This window comes from Plectropomus leopardus, chromosome 22 (assembly GCF_026936395.1).
Source record: "Plectropomus leopardus strain MGB_pleo_1.0 chromosome 22, ASM2693639v1, whole genome shotgun sequence".
Lineage (NCBI taxonomy): Eukaryota > Metazoa > Chordata > Actinopteri > Perciformes > Serranidae > Plectropomus > Plectropomus leopardus.
The window spans coordinates 2711248-2734722 of NC_142197.1; the positions used below are offsets into that span (position 1 = coordinate 2711248).

The 23475-nt window shown below is 36.5% G+C and overlaps 3 protein-coding genes and 1 long non-coding RNA gene across 9 annotated transcripts in view; all 4 read right to left on the reverse strand.

The window, feature by feature from the left end:
- Positions 1 to 236: 236 nt before the first annotated feature.
- Positions 237 to 4523, reverse strand: LOC121961152 (uncharacterized). The gene is made up of 3 exons (XR_006107027.2): positions 4384 to 4523; positions 423 to 554; positions 237 to 347 (listed from the first exon to the last, which is right to left on the reverse strand). It is a non-coding gene; the product is annotated as an uncharacterized LOC121961152 (long non-coding RNA).
- Positions 4524 to 5728: 1205 nt separating this feature from the next.
- Positions 5729 to 9334, reverse strand: echdc3 (enoyl CoA hydratase domain containing 3). The gene is made up of 6 exons (XM_088072964.1): positions 9150 to 9334; positions 7825 to 7946; positions 7329 to 7426; positions 6999 to 7199; positions 6499 to 6677; positions 5729 to 6257 (listed from the first exon to the last, which is right to left on the reverse strand). The coding sequence occupies exons 1-6, from the start codon at positions 9290 to 9292 to the stop codon at positions 6104 to 6106; spliced, it is 897 nt and encodes a 298-aa protein (XP_087929090.1). The 5' UTR covers positions 9293 to 9334; the 3' UTR covers positions 5729 to 6103.
- Positions 9335 to 10197: 863 nt separating this feature from the next.
- Positions 10198 to 16120, reverse strand: kcnj8 (potassium inwardly rectifying channel subfamily J member 8). Its single transcript, XM_088072963.1, has 6 exons — positions 15560 to 16120; positions 13820 to 13968; positions 13582 to 13742; positions 12514 to 12653; positions 12226 to 12442; positions 10198 to 11270 (listed from the first exon to the last, which is right to left on the reverse strand). The coding sequence occupies exons 1-6, from the start codon at positions 15904 to 15906 to the stop codon at positions 11019 to 11021; spliced, it is 1266 nt and encodes a 421-aa protein (XP_087929089.1). The 5' UTR covers positions 15907 to 16120; the 3' UTR covers positions 10198 to 11018.
- Positions 16121 to 17273: 1153 nt separating this feature from the next.
- Positions 17274 to 23475, reverse strand: part of abcc9 (ATP binding cassette subfamily C member 9) — a 68820-nt gene continuing 62618 nt past the window's right edge. For 3 of the 6 annotated variants that reach the window (XM_088072960.1, XM_088072961.1, XM_088072959.1), the window contains one exon: positions 17274 to 21584. In XM_088072960.1, coding sequence (XP_087929086.1) covers positions 21447 to 21584 — 138 coding nt within the window. In that variant the 3' untranslated portion in view covers positions 17274 to 21446. Of the gene's footprint in view, positions 21585 to 22393; positions 22660 to 23475 lie in introns of all 6 variants that reach the window. The other 3 variants (XR_015775583.1, XR_015775582.1, XM_088072962.1) reach the window with 2 other exon arrangements.

The window sequence follows — 23475 nt, forward strand, 5'->3', positions numbered from 1 at the left end:
ATAAGAACTTACTAACTAACTTAATAGATGAAATTTGGCTTCAGCAAATGGCAATGTGCATTTTTACCCCCCCCCCTTTTTTTTCTCTCTTTTTTTTTTTTTTTTTACATTTCATAGGCCAAATAATTGATCATGGGGGGAAATGGCAGACGAATTGATAATGAAAATAAATGCAAGAACTGCTAAAATACAGCATGATTTAAAAAATACACAGACATGAAAAATAAGGTGCAAGGTACAAGGTAACAGGTAGATTTATTTGTCATTTTTCTTAAACGTGGTTTAAGAAGAAAAGAAATTAAAGTTGAAGTTTTGGCGTCGAAGGAGGAGTTGAGGAGTCTCACAGCCTGGGGAAAGAAGTAAGTTATACCAAAGTAAATAATCTGATGATGAAGACATTATAATAAGAGGTAGCTGGTTACCTGACGGCATCATTCAGCTGCCTGTTGACGTTGTTGCTGCATCTTTCAGGATAATTGAAGACGGCTTCAGTTGAACGTCACATCAATCGGATGAATAAACTCCAGGGAACAACACGATCCCGCGTCTGAGGCCTGCAAAAGACGTTTGTTGTCAGCGGCGTGAAAACTTGTGGAAATGAGATGACAAATTTGTGCTGAGAGGAGCTCAGTTGTGTTATTTTGGGAAGCAATTTGCATAAATGAGAAGATAAATATTAGAGGGCTCAGAATAGCTCTCTGGAATAAGTTGTTGATTGGAAAGCAATTGAAACAAAATTACTAACAGCTGCCAAACACATGCTGACACTAATGTCCCGCAGAGCCGAAGATTGTGTTTTCTGAAACTGCAAATCAGTGCTGAAAGGATTAAATGGGACACTAAATTAAAAGAAAGCTATTTTGCATTATTATTGCATTTTTTTGATAGTCAGTATGATTGTTCAAGTCATTTGTCATGGAAAATGCCAAACATTTGTGCCGTCATTCGTGAGGATTTGCTGCTATTCTCTGTTTTTGGAGTATTATGAATAAAATCAAAATTAAAAATCTTTGGATTTCGAATGGTCAATAAAAGAAAGCTATTTCAACATGTCATAGTTTTCACTATTTTCTGAAAATTCATATATTAAATTGAAAGATTATTTATAGGTATTGATTAATATTAACCAGTAATTAAAAAGGTTATCAGGAGAAGTTCAACTTGCAATGAAACTTAACGATAATAGTTAATAGTTTCAGCTACAGTTTCATTTCATTTCATTTTATCATTTTATTTCGAGCATGTTATGCGAAATTACAACAAATTCCAAGAATACAAAAGACAATGGTGGGTTTTTTCCCCTTCTTCTGAAATATACATTAATAGAGTTCTCAAAACCAAAACCATATTTAAGTTTTACATATTCGACAATAGAATAATAACACTATAGTTTTTAACAACATGAGGATAGTTGGTTACAGACAATACCATTGCTGTTAATTATGACATTCTGTTACTGTGATATGCCCTAAATATTTTCAATTGTACACTTTACACTAGTTTCTCCAAAAACATTTAATAACTCTGTGAGGAACTGGCAGTGATTCCCTGAGCTGCACGGATCACACATCCCACATCCTTAAGTTAGCCTTCAAAAACCTAAAAAAGTTGATATGAAGTTCATATCTGCAGCCTGAGTATTTGTTTTATGTCCTGATAGCAGCTCTGTGCAGCTTCCGGGTTTTAAGCTCTAAGATTAACACAACCACGCCATCATCTGGGCGTTCAAGTGTAACTACAACCTAAACAGGTCAGTGACAAAGTGACCTTCTGTTCTTAAAAATTTTAGATTATTATCCCCATCACTGTGGTCTCTAGCATCTAAATTTCAACTTGTAAAATTTCTTCAAAGTAAAACAAAAAAAAAAAAACAAACAAGAATAGCAGCAGCTTAAATACGGTTCATCCTTAAAATTTCTTCCACATACATTTAAAAATATTATGCAAAATAAATTCCACAAACCTGTTGATCTGAGCACAATCATTTTCATTATTTATTTGTTGGTCTGCTAAATATTTTCTTGGTTAATCATTAGGTCTATCAAATAAATACAAAAATACCAAATTTGTCATAGCTCAGTCATATTTGTTTGTTTGTCCAGCCAAGTAAGCAGCAAATCCTCGCACAATTATTATGGAAATTGTTGCCAATAAACTGACGAATGCATGTTTAAGTATTAAAACTAAAATTACAAATGGTTTAACAGACCAACAATTGTTCTTGTGATAAGATTCCTCCGAAAACAGTTTACACCAAACTCATTATGAAATATTATTCAGTGTGGCAGACTCAAAACAACAGTGCTGTTGCTATTCTAACACTATGCAACAATCATGTTTCTATATTTTCTAACCTCTTAAACTCTGCTTGACCAATCGCTGGCTCCTGTGTTTTGGCTATATATTGCTCAGATTCATGCAAACTAATTTTAAATTTTATTGGAGATCCCAAACTTTACAAATGAACTTCAAGGGACCTGAAAAATGGTTAATTTCCACCAAAATATTGGATTTATTGTGAAAATAAATAGTTTCAGAGGTTGAAGCTGTAGCAAAACATTTCATAATTTTGTCATTTTCTGGTACAAACCAGCTTGTTTACAATTTTGTAAAACCGAAGTAAAAACAGCTGCTTGTTTCCAGCCTAACTGTCCTTCTCACAAGGTTATTTAATCCCCAAATATTATATTAACAGTTAATTTTGGGACTAAATAAGTAATCTAAAAATGATAGTTTGCATGTACACAAGTAGCTGCTGTAATGACTTAAATGTTTTGATAAATTTAACCTTAGAAACCATTGATTTTCACAATAAATTTTAAGTTTTATGAACACTGAGGTGGAAATTCCCAATTTTCCAACTTCAGAAAGCTTGAGATCTCCAATAGAATTTAAAATTACATTAAATGGATTTGACAAATGTTTAGTCTAAACACAGGAGCCAGTAACTGGCCCAACAGAGTTAAATAGGTTAAATATCAGAGCTCTTCTCATCTGAGGTGTAGCGACACTTTAAAAACAGACAATAATGTTTGGTAATGTTTAGTCTATAAAATATTAAAAAAAAATAGTGAAAAATGCTTTTCAAATTTCCTTGAGCCCAACATGACATTCGAAAATAGCTTGTTTTATCCAAAACAAAGCTCAAAACACACAAAAAAATCAATTTATGACGGAGCATCAGAATCACCAGAGTTTACCCTTTAAAACCTGAATCTACATCACTTTTCTTACGCTGCAATGAGATGCCTTTTACGAATAGGCTATTTAAACCTTTGAACCTTAAGCAAACCCGTTAAAATTTGCATAAACATATGGTAATGGCCAATGAGCAACTTGAAAAGAAACTGCAAAATATTCCTAAATTTATAAGACTATATGTTAAACAATAGGGACAATGTCTATGAAAAAAAGAAAAAGGTTTAGGAAAAGCAATATTTATAAATATCATGATTATATATTTAAAATTATGTTATATTTATATTATCTATACTTTTTGCAAAATTCTTCGTATTGTTTGGGCATTTTTAATATATAGCTAGTTATGATAATTACAAATACAGTTCACTAAACATTTTTTACTATCTTTTTAAGAAATAATCTTCTAGATCTACTAATATCTTGCATTTTGCAGGACATTTCTTGCCAGGTTGCTCAATGTCTTCTTACCGTATTTTTGAAAGAAATCAAGCTAATGTGCTATGGTTTCAAATGTTTAAAAAACTGATTTACATTTAAAAAAATTGAATTCAATTTCTGTCTATCAATTAATTAGCTCAGTATTGCCTTCAGTTATTAATAGATGCTCCAATTATAAAAAAACAAAAAAACAAACAGCAGCGACAGTGAGAGGAATTAAGCCAAAGACCAAATCAACCCAAAATAAAGTCAACACAACCATTAGGTTTAAACGGTCAATGCAATGCAGTAAATGCAATTTCTTACTTGCACAAAAGTGACTGCAGCTCCTATCTTGCCACTAAAAGGTAATTTCTTTGCACACAAGTGAACAACAGCGAATCAAAACTGCAGATAACAAGAAAATCTTTAGAGTAAAGTTATTGAATAAAAGCCACAAGTGCAGCTACAAAGCCGGAAGCTAGCTAAAGCTAGTCAATCACCACCAACAGCAGCCGACTGAAACTTAGCTAGCAACAGAAACACACCGTAGAAACGAGGCCAGCCATGAATCATGCAAGCATAAGCAGCACGCCAAACTTTTAAACCCATTAAAAGTACATAAATCACCCGAAACCGACAACAAACCGCCGCTAACCGTGTTTGAGCTGGCGGCTAACGCTAGCTAACGTTAGCATAACAAACCGTCGTGACCGCGCGCTTCTTTCACAACTTTTCAGACATAAAAACAGCTGATCGACTCACCGCAGTTTGGAAATGTTTGTTTCCGAAGCTCTCACGAACTCATTTGTATCATTTTTAGAAGTTATTCCGTCCGGGAAATCTTTCTCCTGCCCGCTTTCCAGGACGCGACCGAGTAAAGATGGCGACCGGAAGTGACCGGATGTGACCCTCCTCTATTTATAAACTCTGGAAAAAAAATAAAAAATTAAAATTAAAGAAAATAATTAAAAATCTTACATGTGCAATTTTAAAACAACAATAAAAATGATAATAAACAATAAATAATAAAATAAATACATTTATAATATAAGGCATCATATTATAAATTATACATTTAAAAGGCTTTACACACACACACACATACACACATCATTTTAAGAAAAATTACAATAAATCTGCCTTGTACCATATGTATATATATGGCATTATGATATAAGGCATAAAAATAATAATAATAATAATAATGATGATGATGATGATGAAAAAAATCTATTCAAAATCTTGACAGAGTTTACCTGTTACTGGCTGAAATAACTGACTCATTATTTTTGTATGTTGCTTTATTATATTGATATATTCACTTTTTTCCCCACCTAACTTTAGTCCTCACCTGCTCATGCATACTGTTATCCTAATGTCTCACCAACAGATGGAGACATTCATTACATATTCTTTGTGCAAAATAAGAAAAATACTTCAACTTATGGCTGTTTTGTACATGTTCACTTTATGAATATATATGTGTGTGTGTGTGTGTGTGTGTGTGTGTGTGTGTGTGTGTGTGTTTCTGATATCAGCAGAAATCAGCATGTTGACCAGTTCTGAAATTTCATTTGTAGATACTGATGAGGTGCCGATATTATTGCGTGTCTCTAGTTGATTTAATAGCACTATGTGGGCAATATAATAATAGTATGGCTTTATGTTATGGCTATCATTTTAATCGATTAAACTTTACATCTGAGAAATAATGTTTTTTCCACCAGTTTAGAACAGCTGCCATTGCTCTGGAGACATTAAAGTTTGTTTACTGCACTAACGGGGAAAAAACTGCCGTGGATACAAAATTCATTGAAAACTGACCTAGAATCCAAAAGAAAAGAGATTTACAGTGCCAAAGGTTTATCAGTTTCCCCTTAGTGTCAGCTGTAGTTTCTGTTCATCATTAGCAGTACACCAAGTTAATTTAAGCAAGGTGTTTGGATGTTTACTGCTGAATTTTACCATGAGACATCTCGTCTTACTTGTTTACATACAGATGCTTTTACCTTTGACATTTTATTAAAAAAATTGTCGTCTCCTGTCCATCCAAGCCTTGGAAGACCTTAAACATTATGAACACAGAAAATCCCATAGACCTTAGTGCTAATGTCTCCTACCATTTATAACCCTTTTTATTGCATTTACAATTATACAAATACAGAGCTCAGCATTATTAGTCCGTTTTGTCATTAAACATCTCGAGTCCTCTCGGTGGTACGTTTCCTTCTCATCTCCACACTGCAGCTTTTAAGGCACACGACGGTTCATCTGCTCGTCTTCAGTTTCAGTGAAAAGGAGGAAATCCTCGCCGAAGATGAAGCCAAAAATTCAAACTTGATCTGACAAATTACACATCTACGTTTAAACATGGCATAGACTGAACATCGACTGGTGCTAATTATTCCACACCAGTGACTGAAAACCACAAGCAGCAGTCAGGATAATCACTCTCTCCTGTGATAAAGGCTTCTTCAGTCCGTCAGTCGTGGGCTTTCTCTGCTTTATTGCTCCACACCGGTTTGCGTTTCTCTATGAAGGCCCGGATCCCCTCCTGTCCGTCTCTTAGAGCGAGGTTATCGACCATCACCTTGGAGGCGGTGGCGTACGCTGCATCTCGACCTTGAGCCATTTGTCTTCGGAGGAAACAAAACAGAGACACGTGAAAGAAAATGTAGAAAATGGGCTGCAAAAAGTGAATGGACTGCACTTGTATCGCGATTTCTTGTAGACTTCCAGCCACACAAAGTATTTTTATGCTTTTTAAATGTCACATTCACCCACAAACACATCTCTGCACTGCTGGCCGAGGTTACCGTACGAGGTGCCACCTGCTACTGGTGAAAAGAGGTCTGTCTGATTTCGGAAACCCCTCACCTTTGGAAAGTGGCCTTGCCGAGAGCGACAACAGGTCGGCTCGCCTGACACACCCGCTGAGCGATGGCTAACGTCTCCTCCTCCAGCTGTTCCTCCGGCACCACCTTACTGACCAGACCGTGCAGCAAAGCATCATGGGCGGAGATGGGAGTTCCTGTGAAAAGCATCTCCATGGCAACCTGGTTAAAAAGACATATTGTAATAATCCAACATCGCCTTATAATATCAAGACTATTTCCTCTATTTCTAAATCATGAATTGTCAGGGGTCACTTTCTTTACTATTACTGACAAAAATATCATCCTGACATGACGAATATAATACAGTTTGAGTGATATTACTGTATTGCAAGCCATGACAAAACTTTTTCTGATGGTGAAGTTAGTATCAGTTTTTATGCTGACAAAAACAGAATATTTAAAGTTTTTAATGCATGAAAACATTTTTTTAAACTCTGTTGAAAGTACACCCAAAGAGCGTCTTCCCTCTGCAGCTCTCACCTTCCTCGGCACGGCTCTGCCGATGGCCACCGCCGGCGTCGAGCAGAACAAACCCACATTGACTCCCGGAGTGGCGAAGGTGGACTTCTCCGTCACCACGGCGATGTCACAGCTGGCAACAAGCTGGCAACCGGCGGCCGTGGCAACACCGTTCACCATGGCGATCACTGGGACAGGTATGTCTTGTATCAGAGTCATTACCTGAAGCACAAGAGCCGACGCAAATCAAATGACAACAAATGAACAAATAATGTTAAAAAAGGGATATTCTATCATATCAGCCTCTGATTTAAATATTTAATTTAACATATTTGTTCATGACTGACTGACCTCTGCACAGGTGTGAAACACCTTGGTGTGATATTCTCTGCCCTGAGCCGACGTCAGCTCCTTCAGGTCGTGTCCAGATGAAAACACTGGACCTCTGGCTGACACACACACAAAAGAAACACCAAAATATTGTCAAGAAATTAGATAAAATTACAAGAAAATTACCTGAAAGTTTGCAAAAAAATACAAAACAAAAATAAGTTTAAAAAAAAAACAAAAAAGGGGAAATGACCTGGGAGAAAATATATTATATTTTTTTCTAATTTAAATACATGTTTTCTTGATTATTTTCCTGCTTTTTGTTAATTTTCGAATAATTTTCTTCCTCTCTTTTATTTTTCAGGTCTTTTTTCTAGTCTTGTCACCTTTTACTAACTTCACGCAATTTGGGTGACATGTTTTGTCAAAAAAGAGTAATTGAATGCTTGTGAAAGGTGTCTCAAGGCAACACGAGAAAACTGATGTCAAACCAGCTTTTAAAGGGTTAAACACCTACCTGATATGACAACAACTCTGAGATCCTCGCTGTCGACGTCCGTCAGGAGGTTTTCTCTGAGCGATTCCAGCATGGACAGAGACAGAGCATTCCTCTTTTTGGGATTGTTCAATATTATTCTCCTGGGAAAAAATGAACAGTGGTCTTTTGTGTGTTTGAGCATTATTTTTTGTTACGGAGGTTTTTCATTAAAGTGGTATTGTAGTTTAGCGATCTGCAGCCTGAATAGTGGGTCAAAAAAGCAACAAATTTCAGTATTTCCTCATAAAGAAGAAAACAACTTTGATTCTGTAAGAAACAAATGCTGAAAACAGCAGTACAGTCACTTTAAAGTACTGAATACTACAGACACTTATACTTTAGGAGGAGTATTATATACATCCCAGATTTAATTAAACTTAGAACAACTTTACAGTCTAATTTGTACAGCCTGTTTTACCCGAGACTGTGTTTCACTTCCATGTACATTTAATCCAAACTCAGTTCAAAAATGTATTTATTAAATGTAGTAACTTCCTTTAGACATTAAAAAAATACACACCTAAAAATCATCCATGTTTTTCTACATTAAAAAGATTATCTCAGAGTTATAGGAAAAGGTTGGGGTTTTTTTATCTTTTGATATTTTTCTCAGTTAATGAGAAGTCTTCATGGCACAAAATTGTGTTGATTTTTATGAATTTTGGAATATAAAATAAAATATTCTAATATCTGCTGTTATTCTGATTTAACACGTTAATAATCTCAGAATTCTATACATATATATATTTAATAATCCTCAATTAAAAACATGCTCTTATTTTTCTAATTAATTTTTTTATGCTTTTTAAAATTGAAAAATTAACGAGGCTATCATCTTGTTTATTCACATTTCTATCTCATTTTTCAGAGGTTAATTCTGAGGTAATGATTTTGTTAATACTTGCATGTATTATCAAGATTTTTAAACAAATAAATTAATAAAGAAATAAGTAGATTCAATTCAAATTAAAATAATCATGTTTTTCTATGGTTAAAGTCCTCAGCAGTGTGTTATGTCATTTCTTTCGGCATCACCAGAACCGGATGAAGAAATCATTGATTTTACTGCTCAATGACGCAAGAAGCAGTGAGATAAAAATATTAACTTTTCATTAAAAATATGTTTTTCACAGAAATATAAAATATGCCGATTTTACATTAAGACCTTCGGGCGTGTAATGAAGTACGGTGTGTATTACTATGACATGTAGTTTTTATGAAAAACTTTGTTTTCTCCATAAATAGCGGAAAAGTTTATGGACCTTCGGGCAGCTGAGCGTAAAAACACCCTTCCGTTACTGCACCTGATTCCGTTGTTCTGCTGTCTCACCGTCAGCGGCTCCGGTTCAGTCTGAGAGTAAAAACGAGTCCCGGTGAGCGGAGCTGAAGTCCCGCTGAGCCGAAACACACCGACAAACCTGCAGAGAAAACTCCGGGACAGCGCCATGTTTGTTTATCTTCACCGCTTCACCTTCCCAGTCACTTCCGGGGGCGACGACGTCACAGGCACGTAATGCAACGTACGAACCAAAGGTCAAAAAAAGTAAAAAATAATAATATAAAAATATATGTATAGACCAAGACCCTAAATAATAATGATAATAATAATGAAACCAATGACCTAAAAAAGTAATGGTTTAAAAAACGGTCTTAAATAAGAAAAATGTCAGTAAAAAACAGTAATAAAAAAATAAGCCAAGGGCCTAAAAATTAAGAACTTATGAAACTATTATGATAATTAAACAATAAACGAAGGACCTAAATAATAATAATAATACTTACAATAATAATAATAATAATAATAATAATAATAATAATTATAAACACCATAAAATCAATCATATCATATATAATCATGAGACCAAGGTCCTAAAAAATAATGATAAAAAAAAGGGTAAAATAATTAAAATAAAATAAATAATAAAAATGTCAATAAAATAAATATACCCAGAGCAAATATCACAAAATCTAAAGAGGTCAGAAATTCATTAATCTCTTTATAAATCTTCCTTATCATCTTATTTTCATCTTCATTTTTTAATTATTATTTTTTATTACAGGGCCAAAGTAAATCTAACATCCAATTACTATTACTATGAGAGGTTTATCTCATTTACAAAAAACTGATAGCACTGCATCACTTTGCCACAGATGATAAAAATATAACTCTTAATTTTATTATTGAATACTAATATTAAAATGTGTCTGACAACTCACACCAAAACGGTTTAGATTATAAACAGCACTGAAGGTAAGAGGTAAAATATGTAGCTCTGATTTTTGGGGTGAACTGTCCCTTTAACTACCGAATAAACGGATTTACTGACTGAGCAGTTCAGATATTGATCCATATTCAGAAGAAGTGAGCGCATTTATTCTCAAACAACAAAAGACAGAGTGAGAAACACACACGTACAGTACAACGATCGATTGCAAATAACATCACAAATTACAACTCTAAGTAGTTAAACTGTGACTTCAATCAATGAGAAAATATTTCTCCCCAAAAAACAGTAAAATGAGCAACAAGGCCCAATGTTTGTATTATTGTATTGCTTTAACCCTTTAAAACCTGAGCAAATTGGATTGACTTATTTCATAAACATGCGCAGAAAGCAACTTAACAAGAAACAGCCCAAAATTGAACAAGAATATTGTGAAAAAAAGAATATTACCTGAAAATGATACTAAAATAAAAGAATAAAAAACAAGAAAAAATCTTTAAAAACCCACATAATTTTTTTTTCTATGACATAGTTTAAAAAATATTATATATTATATTATATATTTTCTGGATATTTTCCCAAGAAGTTTAAAATTTTCCTCTTTTTTAAAGTAAAGTTTCAGGTTATTTTCTCGTCACCTTTTACTAATTTCTTGCAACTTGCAGGACATTTCTCACCAAGATGCTCACTGGCGTTTTCCTCGTGTTTGTGAAAGAAATCAAACCATTTTGCTGAAGTTTCAGTGCGTGAATAGTTTTGGAAAGGCGTCTGAGTTAATGATACTGAGAAGAAGACGTTGATTGGTTTGTGGTGGTTTTAGCGGCGTGCTGGGAGTCTCGATACGGCGGGAAACAGGAGGAGAACGAGTCCCATCAGAGCAGGAGAAAAGCCCAGGATCCTCCGTCCCAGCAGGAGGAGCAGGGCGGCCGGCAGGAGGCCGGCCTGATGTCAGGTGACGGCGTTCAGGCTCTGGCTGCCCTCGCTCGGGGTGAAGAACTGGACTTTGGTGGAGGCGAGCCCCGAGTTGTTCCTGCGCAGACCGCCGCTGCTCCCGGCGCCTTTCCGCATGGAGTTGTTGCGTCTCATGGAGTTGCGCTTCCTCAGCGAGTTCTGGTGCGACAGCTCGCTCTTCTGCAGTGTCTGGATCAGGATGGACGGCTTCTCGTCCAGCTCTCTGGCGCTGCAGCGCGGCGTCGTCACCTGGAAAAGAACATTTAAATATGTGACATAAATCTGTATTTTTCTCTGCTGTAATAAATTATGAGCGCGTGTCGGCATCATCCACATGAATTTAGATTTTTTCTTGCTTTGTGAGACAAACGCATTATAATTGTGTGTTTTAGATTATCTTTAACACTGCTGTAAGTTTTTATTTACTAAAAAAGTTAAATTTATAGAATCTTAATGAATTCGCTTGAGAAAAAAAAACTACTTTTTTTTTTTTTTAAATTAACAAAATTTTTATTTCAGAATTTTAAAAAATCCCGTGTTGCTTTTCTCAGTTCACGACATTACCTAAAAGTTATGAGAAAAGTTTTCATGGAAAAAAGTCTGCAGTTTTTCTGAATTAATACGATTATTATCTTGGAATATGAAAAAATTATTATTTTTTACAAATCTGCTGTTGTTCTGAATTAATAAGATAATCATACCAGAATTTATTTTTCCATGGAAAAAAATCTCAGTTTTTCAAAATTAGAGATAAGATTTTTATCTCAGAATGATATTTTTATCCAAAAAAATTAGATTATTTTGGAATTAAGAGAAATCTTCGTGTAAAGAAAAACCTGCTGATTTTGAAAAAAATGAAAAAAAAAATTGGTCTTGTTTTTCTAAATTAATGTTAAAGTGATTTTTTAAGTTCAGAATGAAAATTCAGATGATTATTATCTTGTTTATTCAGATTTTTATCTAATTTTTCTGAGATTAATTCTGAGATAATGTTCTCGTTCATTCAGAAAAACATCACAATTTGTTTTTCCACAAGTGAAAGTATTAGTCTCCCACAAAAATAAAAAAAACGTATAAAACAACAGTCAAAACGTCTGAACGTTATTACCCTTTTTATCTGCCTGTTTGTTCGTAAAATAATTTCTCCATTTTCTTTTTTAATATTTGAAAAAATAAATAAAAAAATTAAAAAATCAGATCAGACCTTGACTGTGTTCCCAAACTTGGAGTAGTCCACAGAGTACACGCCCTCCTCCTCCGTCACTATGGGAACGAAGCGGTGACCCCACTGGATCTCCTCGGAGATGTAGGAGGTCCGGGCCTGCGTGGTGATCCCGGTCGTCTCCACGACGCCCTCCAGGATGACGATCACCTCCAGGTCGCTGCACTGCAGCTCCATGGCTGACAGGTCGTACAGCGGGCTGAGGACGGAGAAAACGTGTTTAAAAACAGACTTTACGTAAGTCTTTCCTGCGATCTACGGTCCTCGTACCTGTTTTTGTCGATGATGTGGCAGATGATGAGCGGGGCGAGCAGGAACAGGCTGTTACTGGCCACGGCGCTCTCCGTCTGCACGTCGATCTGATGGATGGGGATCACCTCGCCCTCTGGCGTGGTCGTCTTCCTCACCACCTGCAGACGACGTGACGTCAAAAGGATTTTACCGAACATTATGATGTCACAGCTGACATTCAAGATATAAAATGTCATTACTTCATCACCAAATTCTCATTCGTTTATCGATGGGTCCAAGTGGACGTTTGTGCCAAATTTGAAGAAATTCCCTCAAGGTGCTCTTGAGATATCGAATTCACAAGAATTAGACGGACGCGAGGTCAGAGTGACCTATGACCACCAACTCTAATCAGTTTATTGTTGAGTCCAAGTGGACGTTTGTGCCAAATTTGATAATATATAAGTAATCCATCAAGGTTTTTTTTCAAAGATATCACATTAACTAGAATGACACAGATAATGGCACAGTGACCTTTGACCTATGGTCTTTAAAATCTAATCGGTTCTTCATTGAGTCCTATTGGACGTTTGTGCCAAATTTAAAGTAATTTCTCACAGTGTTCTTGATAAATCACATTAACAAGATTTAGGCACATGATGAGGTCGCATTGACCTTGACCTTTAACTACCAAAATCTAATCAGTTCATCATTGAGTCCATGTGAACATTTGTGCCAAATTTCAGACAAATGTCTCACACTGTTTTTGATAAATCACGTTACACACATGATGAGGTCACATTGACCCTGACCTTTGACAACCAAAATCTTATCAGTTTCTTTGAGTCCAAGTGTTTGTGCCAAATTTGAGAAAATTCCCCTTCAAGTCTTCTTGACATATCACATTCATGAGAAGGATACAGATGATATCACCATGACCTTGACCTTTGACCACCAAAATCTTGTCAGTTCATCACTGAGTCCATGTGGACGTTGGCGCCAAATTTAAGGAATCTCCTTCAAGATGCTCTTGAGATATCGAGATACATTCACAAAAATGGGTTGGACAGACATAAATGAGACACACGGACTGAAGTGGACGCACACCTGTAACCTGACGGTGGCTCCGATGATCATGCTCTTCCTCAGATCTCCGATACGAATCATGAAACACAGACGGTTGTTTCTGACGGCGATCACGGCATGGCGGCTGAAGATCAGAGTCTCCGCTCGGCGGTTTGACTGAGCCGTCTTCATGAAGATACAACCTGGGGACAGACAGAGGACACGTGTGACCGATCTGACCTCGACACCTCGAGATCTGCCGTCAGTCCGCGAGTCTCACCCAGCATGACGGCGTTGATGATGAGTCCTATGATGTTCTGCATGATGAGGACGGTGATGGCGGTGGGACACTGTTCTGTGATCATCCGTCCTCCGAAGCCGATGGTCACCTGAACCTCGATGGAGAACAGGAACGCCGAAGTGAACGACCTGAGGACAGAAAAATCTTCAGTCACGGTGGATTCAAGTTTAAAGTCGGTTTAATTCTGCAGATTAGAGTCGGTCCTTTGTGTCTTTGGATAAAAGATTTCTTTATTTTCAGACACCAGGTGGCGATCAAGACTGAAAAGTTACACTTTTGGGAGCCGTCATGTCGTCAATCTTTATATACTGTCAACGGTTTCTAGAATTTTAGGATGTTTCTCTGATTTTTGGATGTTTCTTGACTTTTAAGACATTTCTATGATTTTGGGACGCTTTTAAGACCTCCTTCGCCCCACGACAGAGGTCCTGGCTAAGTCGCTATTGTCCTAAAATCCAAGAAGGGGTCCAAAATCTAAGAAACATACTAAAATCCTAAAAATGTCTTAAAAGAAACAAGAAACATAATATCCTAGAAAGTGTCCTAAAATCTTAGAAACGTCAAAAAATCCGAGCAATGTCCTAAAATCCTAGAAATGTCCTAGATACTTAGAAATATCCAAATATCCTACAAATGTCCAAAAATCCTAGAAATTTCTTAAAATTCAAGAAACGTCCTAAAATCTGAGAAATGTAATAAAATTCTAGAAATTTCCTAAAAACCAAATATTCCTTAAGTCCCATGAATTTTCTAAAATATTAGAAACGTCCTAAAATCCCAGAAATGTCCTAAAATCCTAGAAGCGTCCTAAAGTCCTAGAAATGTCCTAAAATCCGAGAAATGTCATAAAATTCAAGAAACGTCCCAAAATCGGAAAAAAATATCCTAAAATCCTAGAAATGTGTTAAAATCTTAGGAATACCCTAGATATTTAGAAATATCCCAATATCCTAGAAACGTCCTAAAATCCAAGAAATGTCCTACAATCTGAGAAATGCCTTAAAATTCAAGAAACGTCCCAAAATCTGAAAAATGTCCTAAAATCCTAAAAATTTCTTAAAATTCAAGAAACGTCCTAAAATCCAAAGAAACATCCTAAAATCTGAGAAATGTAATAAAATCCTAGAAATTTCCTAAAAACGAAGAAACATCCTAAAATCCAAAGAAACATCCTAAAATCCAAAGAAACATCCTAAAATCTGAGAAATGTAATAACATCCTAGAAATGTCCTAAAAACCAAGAAACATCTTTTAATCCTAGAAATATTCCTTAAGTCCCATGAATTTTCTAAAATATTAGAAACGTAGTAAAATCATGGAAATGTCCTAAATTCCGAGAAATGTCCTAAAATCCTGGAAACGTGTGGGGCTGCTGTGAGGGCCCCTGGCCTCCTGCCATCCCTCCTCTGGGGACGAAACTTCAGAGGGAGGTGCCAAACTAACTCTTCTCCTCCTGCAGTCTTTACTTTATTTCCCCTGACACACGAGAGCCAAAGTTCCCTGACTTCCTGACATAATTAATATCTTTCTCTCCTTCCTCTTCCTCTTCCTCTGTCGGATTTCAAAAATGGAGGAAAGGAAGAAGAAAAACAAGTTTGGATCAAAATACGATGCAGAGAAAAAGTTTCAGTAACCACAAAATAAAACAAGTCTAATCAAACACTTTAACACTTTAAAAGATTTTCTCGTGATACTGACGCTGTTCTGCGTCTTTCTTACTTGACGTCGGTGACGCAGTGGGTCCGGTTCTGCCGCACCGGGTCCAGGTCTCCGTGCGCAAACGCCACGAGCCACCAGCTCATGGCGAACAGCAGCCAACTGCTGACAAACGTGGTGGTGAAGATCACGAGCGTGAAGCGCCATTTCAGGTCCACGAGCGTGGTGAACACGTCCTGCAGGAATCGGCCCTGCTCGCGGATGTTCTTGTGCGCCAGGTTGCACGAGCCGTTTTTGGCGATGAAGCGCGCTTTGTTCACGCGGTCCCTGAACACCGGCTTGCGGGGAATGCGGGAGACGAGCCCCGGCAGACCGAACTCCTCCGGGATGATGCTTTTTCTCGCCAACATCTTTCTGCTGATCTTTTTGTTTTTAAGCGAAAAAGAAACTTTAAAAAAAAAAAAGTTCAGCGCGTCTTTACGCACGGATCAAACATGTCCACCTGCAGGACAACAAAGACGCGCAGACTCTTGTCCTTGTGTGGACATCTGGAGGATGTTCCGGAGCGACCGCAGCGCGCCTCCTCTGCGTAGCTCCTCTGAGGGCTGGACGGTCTCCTCTCTGCTGTTGACGTAGTCCAGCTTCCAGAGTCCAGACCCGCTCAGACCAGCGCGCAGCTGCCTTCAAGGACCCTTCAAGGACCGTCGGAAAAAACACAAGAAAGAAGTTTATTTATGGCTCGACTTTGAAGCTGTGTCCTAAAAAAGTTCTCCAAACTTAACTTATGAACATTAAATATTTTTTTTGGACTTTAAATAGTTAATTTCATGCGTATTTTCACGCTGATATTAGTTAAAGTTTACATTTTTATTCTTTTTTAAAATTTATTGCCATAATCAAGAGGACTGGGTTGACTTTAAATGTTATCTTTTTTAAGTCACATTATTCACTTTATTTAAGCGTTTTGAATGATTCGTTACAATTTTCTTTTCTTCTTTTGTTTGCAATAATTAATGAATTAGACAAGATAACATTTAGAAATTGTCTCCAGGTAAGCTAAATATCAGCCCTCTCAACTAAAAATGATTGAATGATGGTTCAAAACAAATAAATACCAATTTTATACCATTTTAAACGTAGACTAAATTGTTAGCTGTTGACAAATTTAACTATATAAGTCAAATAAAAACTTAAAATTTTCTGTGTTTATGCTGTAATGTCTATTTTACATCTTAATATTACTAATAATTAAATAAAAACACAAATTAGGGGTTAAATAAAGAGTAGCCTCCTCTTCTGTTGTCATTTGTTACTTAAACTTGCAGTTTGTTTCCCTGTGTGTCCTTTTATAGGTTTCCTTTAAAAAAAAAAAAAAGTTTATTATGTTCTTATTTTGGTTTTATATTTTTCTTATTTATATGTTTTTTATTTTTTAATACATCTGTTATCTTTTCTTCAATTTTCTCTTTTTTTGTTTGTATTATTGATGTTGATGTGCCACAGTAATAATCAAATTTAAACACCTTCATTGTAAAAGAAAATAAATAAATATAAATGTTATAATATTTTTTTTCTGTACATCAACTAAAAAGTGTTTCACCCCCATACGTTATTTTTAATTCTTTATTCCATGGTTTTAAATTAAAAACTGAGTATATATTAATATGATTAGTTTGACACTTTGCCATGAGGTGGCGCCATTTGGCAACAGATTGCATACAATCACACGTGCTGAGCATCACGTGCCACAAGTTTACTGAGAAAGAAAAAGTCTCACTTCACTCCAAACTGTTTTATTATCATGTCAAGTGTAAAAAAAAATCAGGCACACAAATAATAATATTTTGCTTTATGTTTAAAAAGTCTTGGATATACAGAATGTACATTTACATACATTTAGAATTACAAAAACAACCTGCAAAAAATATATACGAGTTGTTTTAACAGTCAGATGTGCATTCATGAGTGATCTGATGATGTTTTATAACTCGGTGCTACACGCGTGTGACAGACCGTCGACGTCGAAGCTACATTCACCCTTTGAAACTTCAGAAAATTGGTTGATTTCTTTCAAAAACATGACAGGAAGGCAGTGAGCAAAAAAGAAATGAGCCAAAATAAGCAAAAAATTGGTTTAAAAAAATAGAATTAAAATGAAATAAAAAATAGTACAAGAAAATTACCTCAAAATTGTTGATAAATGAAAAAAGCACAAAAAATTACCTGCAAATTTGTAAATAAAAAATAAAAATCGTAATAATAATAAAAACATACAAGAAAATCACCTGAAAAATTGTTTAAAAAAGAGATAAAACAAACAAAAAAGAAAGAAAAAGTTTAAAAAAATGTTCTCAAAAATTATAATAAGTATGTAACATAATTTTAAATATGTAATTAGGATTATTATAAGTATAGTTTTTCCCCTAACTTTTTTTTCTTTTTGTCCCTTGAAATCTTTTCCCTAGTTTTTTTTATATATATATATATATATATAATTTTGCAATTTATGGAAGATTTCCAAGTTGCTCATTGACTTTTTCACATTTCTGAAGAAATTTAAACCAATTTTTTCAAAGTTCAAAGGATAAATAGTTGTGAAAGGCGTCAAGAAAAGCGGCACAAGAAAAGTGGTGCAAATTTGTTCTGTATACTAAACGTGAAATATTATGTTTTTTTATCCCCCCAAAACTAGAGACAGGATTTGAGATGTTAAAAAAACGTTATATGAAAAACGAGTCTTTGCCACTTTTTCATTAAACACGACTGTAAAGTTTCCTAAAACAGCCTAAAGAAAATTATTTGTGTTTTTTTTTTTGCTCTGACGTCCTCTCAAAGACTAATAAAGTTTCGGGGTTTGAAGTGAAGAATTCACAGCGGCAGTCTGTCGGGTTCGAGTCCAGACGCACAGATGCAGCAAAAACTAAACACGAAAGATTTATGAAACGTCCTCGAGTCCAGACTGAAGAGAGTCAGAGAACAGGAGGAGAACCTTAACCCTTAGAGACCCAACGAAGAGCCATTTTCGTCTTTTTTTAGGGTGGACGGACATCTTTGGGGGGACAGATCAACGGTGTCAGGGGCCACTTTTGCAAAATGACACAAAGCCAGGGGCCAGTGGCGGCAGGCCCGTTCGTGGTTCTAGGATTTTAGGACGTTCGTCAGATTTTAGGAAGTTTTTAGAACTTTAGGACGTTTCTCTGTTTTTAGGGTGTTTGGATTTTAAAACTCAGACTTCTCAGACTTTAGGTCATTTCTACTATTTTATGATCTTTCTAGGATTTTAGGACATTTCTCAAACTTTAGGATTTTTCTAAAACTTTAGGACGTAGAACCCATTTTCATTTAGGTATCTTGAGGTCGGAGGTTTAAGTGACCCTGTGAAATTGCCATGTCACTTTTCGCTCGCCAAAATTGAGCTCAACTAAAAAATGAGCTTCAAACAGCTTCTTAAAGACGGCGACGACAGTCGGCGGGTCTCTGGGGGTTAAAAGAAGACAGTATCGGGGGAGTTATGGAGAAACGAGGAGTAAAATGATGCGTTAAAACACGAGTTGTGTAAGAAAAGGAAAAAGCAAAGGCGACTTCTTGAGATGAAACATCTGCGAGAAAAAATTTAAAAGAAAAAAGCTGAAAATCTTGCAAAAGAATCTTTTTGGCATTCAGTCTGTACAGCACAACGTCCGTTTAAATGAGATTTAAAAGCAAAGTGAATATAATCGATCACAATGATACGATAAAAGGGACAACAGCAGCGCCGCTCCCGCAGAGACGGGACGAGTGATCCTAAAAAACGTCCGGATTCATTCAGAAATCACTCTCGGTCCGCAGAATCGTTACCGGGAGCTCGCGTCGGGCGCCCGCCGTCCCCGAGGATAATAAGTTCAGCAAAGCATGACCGCAGACAGACAGCGGGTCCACGGCTTCAGCCCGGGCCGGGACTCCGTACAGTGTTTGTACTCGAGCAGCACAGAAACAGAACCGACAGAACCGAGTGCAGAAATATACCAGAGGCAAAAGATACGGATCTCACAAAGAGCTTTTTAACACGTTTTGCTCGAATATTTTGTAATTTTGAGTTTTCTTCCCAGGTTGGATTTGAAAGCATCAAATATTACGAATACTAAATCCAAGGTTTTTACCAATAAATTTCAACGACTTTGAGGCAAATTTTAAAGACCAAACATTCGAAACGACCATCAAAACTCTTTATCGGTACTTTTTCATTACAGTATAACAGCTTTTTTAAAACAGCCATTTTTAAAGAAAAAAAGGCGAGTGTGGTTGTTCTTTAACCATTTTTGGTGATTTTTAAGGATTTTTCTTTTTTTTGGGGGGGGGGTTAAGAAAAAATATTTGTTTTTTATTTTGGTCATTTTTGCAGAAAATATTTTTGTTTTTTTTCTATTTAAAACATGCCCTCAAAACCATGTTTCGTTTTTTTTTAACAAAAACTCAAAAATCAGGAAAAAGCAGATTTTGGATTCGTTTCTGGTATATTTCCGCCTTCTTTACAGCAAAGATGGTTGTCGAAGGACGTCTGCTGATCTTGTCCTGAGGAGATGTTTGCCAAAAATTTAAAAAGACTTAAAAGTCGAAGTGGAAACTTCAAGTTGCATGAAGACATCTGATGTCTCCTTTTTGGCATCACACATGGCAAAAATGTTTCAAAACAGACATAAAAACTGCAGCAAATCCTTCGATGTTGATTTCCTTTTTGTTCAGGCAAAAAATTCACTTTAAAATCCGAAAGTTGTTGCATAAAAATCACCATCCTGGTCTCTGCCGTCTGGCGTAAACGCGGCCTCGGAGAGGTCGGATCTGTTTGCTCTGATGCAACAAAGGGTTAATAAGACTTGACTTCTATCAGTTCTACTTCTGTGGCAGTAACGTCACATAAAAATGTCGCACATACTACACCAGGGTCTAAAATATGACATATTATTATTAAAATCCTTTACAGTGAGAGACTGCACGATGCATCCACGTCTGCAGAGCGCAGAAACATTCAGTCATTTTAAAAAAGGATTTTAAAGTTTATCGCTTTCTTATTATTGCATAATACGAGTGTTAAAGAGTAATAAAACTAATACGTGTTGTGCATTAAAATAATTGTAACAAATATTTTTAACAAGATTATTAAAGACTTTGAAACTCTAAAATGATCTTTGCAGAATTTAAAAGTTCTGCTCAGTCTGAAGATACTTAATAAACAACTGCAAAATAAATCCAAAAGTCTAAAGATATAATGTCAAAATCTTTACACATCATTTTAAAAGACCTTTTCACTGCCTCGAAATTTCTTAAACGAAAACTAAACTGTATTTGAAAACTGAGAGACAAACGTGTTGTCGGTTTTGTTGACTTTAGGTAAAATACAGAATAATTTCTGCCGTATTTTTTCAACATTCTCAGTCTTAAATTGCCAAAAAGAAACGTTACTTTACTAACTTGAAGCTAAAGTTATCTCAAGTTATCTCAGATAACTTCAGATGCAGCCATTAACATCGTAAAATAGCTATGTAGGGACAATTTCGTTTTTTAATTTCATATATCCATTAAAACCTTGTTCTCTAATTACTAAATGCTAAATTCACATTTTTTAAAAAAATATTAAAGTCCTGAAAAACTCTTTGGATGTGTGTATCTGCTCCTACACGATATAACAATGTAAAAAATCAGATCGATGGACTTTATATATTGAGATATATGATGTTTCTATGCGTCACTACTATTCAAAAGGCAGTTTTTATTCGGCTGACTGACTGAATGATTCAAGTAAAACTGATCAAACTGGTAAACTGGTGATTCTGGTTCTGTTTTTCTGTTTTTAAACACAAAATCTGCTTCACTGGAGTGTCGTAGTGTCACAGAGGTCGGACCACCTCATCAGGAGAACTACATATATGGTAAAAAAAAACAGTTTTTGGGCGATGCTGACTGACTTGCGTGTTCACATGTCAGCCCTGACGAACGAGGCGAACATCCCGTCCTCCTGCTCCAAAAGAGTCTCAGGTTTGTCGTACTCCAAAATGTTCCCTCGCTTCATCACGATGACCAGATCGGCTGTGAGGATGGTGTGGACGCGGTGCTGGAGACACAACAAAAACAACAATGAGATTCTGGAAAAGTGGACATTTTATTAAAATAAATATATTTATGCTCTCAGGTTTAAGCCTTCATCCATTAAAGCATCACAGACTGATCAGTTGGTGGTTTTCAGCATTAACTTCTATGATTTTTTTACTTTTCCGAAATAAAAAATGACCACAAATAAAGAAACGTATTGACCTCTAACCTGAAATAAAGGTGTGCTGTGTATTTTATGCTTATTGAGGCTAAACTTCTAAATACGCAGCAATAAAATAAAGACTGAAATTGAGCCACTTGAGGTTTGGATCTGTGACTTTACGATGGGATCTCTGTTTCTTTGCAGATGATGTCGCCCTTTATGTCTCATGAGACACATGATTTTAAACTGAGTTTGACACTTTTGGGACGTGAATCACAGACTCAAAATGTGGTACAATTCAGAGGAAGATTTTAGGACATCTCTCAGATTTTAGGACGTTTCTCAGATTTTACAACATTTGAAGGATTTAAGGACGTTTCTCAGATTTTAGGACATCTCTCAGATTTTAGGACGTTTCTAGGACTTCAGAACATCTGGGGCTTTGCAAGGACCACTATCATGGGGTGTGGGGGTCCGTAGAAATGTCCTAAAATCCTAGAAACATGTATGAGGCTGCTGCGACTGGCCCCTGGCTTCTTGTCATTTTGCAAAAGTGGCCCCAGAGCAAATGCAGTTGGGTCTCCCTGCTGTAAGTGGCGTCACTGCGCTTCGTGCACGTGAAATATCCTGAGGAGAGCATGCAGTTTTCTTTGTGATTTGATACCAACCAGGCTGTGAGCGGCAGTGAGGCTTCAGCAGACTCCAGACAGGAAAAGTAGAAGAACAGAAAACAGGAGGAAAAACGGAAGGAGGAGAAAAGTCGGGCAGAGCCAAAGTGGTCTGTGCTGATCCGGGTCTACTTGTGAGTCCTCACTAGCACACTGAAGAGGCTCTCCTCCTGCGCTAGCAGGTTGGGACCCGAGTCACACTCCACCAAGATCCCCGAGGAGAAGACCAACACCTGCTCGGCGTCCAAGATAGAGGACACACGGTGCTGGTGGAGGGACGAGGGGACAGAGAGGAGGACGGGATGGAAAAAGTCACAGAGAGAGGGGAGGACATGGGAGGGATGGATGGAGTGAGTGAAGCAAAAGTGTAGGGGGAGAGAAAAATGAGAAAAAGAAAAGCAAAGGACAGGAAAATGAAAAAGGGAAAAGTGTTGGACAGAAAAATGAGAAAAAGTGTAAAAAGATGGAAAATGAGAAAAAGAAAAGTGCAGGACACAAAGGGGAGATAAATAAAAGTGCAGGACAGAAAATTAAGAAAAAGAAAAGTGTAAAGGGAGCAAAAAATGAGAAAAGGTGTAAGGCAGAAAAAAATAGGAAAAAGACAAGGAGAAGGTGTACGGAAAAACAGAAAAATAAAAAGAGAAAAGGGAAAGCGTAAAAAGAAAAGAAAGGGAAAGATTGAAGGAAAAAGGGCAGGACGGAGCGTGGGGACGGGAGTGAGAGGATCCGGAGGACAAACCAGCAACACAGAGGGAGAAAAGTCAGAAAAGGGAAGCAGATAAGTGAAAGAAATGGCAAAGAGGACTGACTTCATATTTACCACTAATTCTATTATTCATATTAGAAACTGTCTGGAAAAAGTTAGTGTGAGGAGGGAAATAAGGGTGAAAGAAAAGGATGCATAAAACATCCTGACAGGAAATATAATGTTATAGATGCACATGAAGCTCAAAGAAAACGAGCCTCATTTCTGCATCTATCAGCAAACTGTGACCGTCAAACTGCAGGACTGAAATTTAATCATCGTCTGGATCAAATTAACCTTCGCGGTTTGACTTTTAACAACAAAATGGAGAGTGAGG

What these genes read in the sequence shown, in the direction of transcription:
- echdc3 (XM_088072964.1), bottom strand. Translation starts at nt 9,292, where the DNA reads ATGGCGCTGTCCCGGAGTTTTCTCTGCAGGTTTGTCGGTGTGTTTCGG. An exon ending in CAGCAGAACAACGGAATCAG is followed by an intron (nt 7,947 to 9,149) that starts GTGCAGTAACGG and finishes ATTTTTTCCCAG; the next exon opens with GAGAATAATATTGAACAATC. An exon ending in CAGAGTTGTTGTCATATCAG is followed by an intron (nt 7,427 to 7,824) that starts GTAGGTGTTTAA and finishes TGTGTGTGTCAG; the next exon opens with CCAGAGGTCCAGTGTTTTCA.
- kcnj8 (XM_088072963.1), bottom strand. Translation starts at nt 15,906, where the DNA reads ATGTTGGCGAGAAAAAGCATCATCCCGGAGGAGTTCGGTCTGCCGGGG. An exon ending in CACTGCGTCACCGACGTCAA is followed by an intron (nt 13,969 to 15,559) that starts GTAAGAAAGACG and finishes TTCTGTCCTCAG; the next exon opens with GTCGTTCACTTCGGCGTTCC. An exon ending in GAGCCACCGTCAGGTTACAG is followed by an intron (nt 12,654 to 13,581) that starts GTGTGCGTCCAC and finishes CGTCGTCTGCAG; the next exon opens with GTGGTGAGGAAGACGACCAC.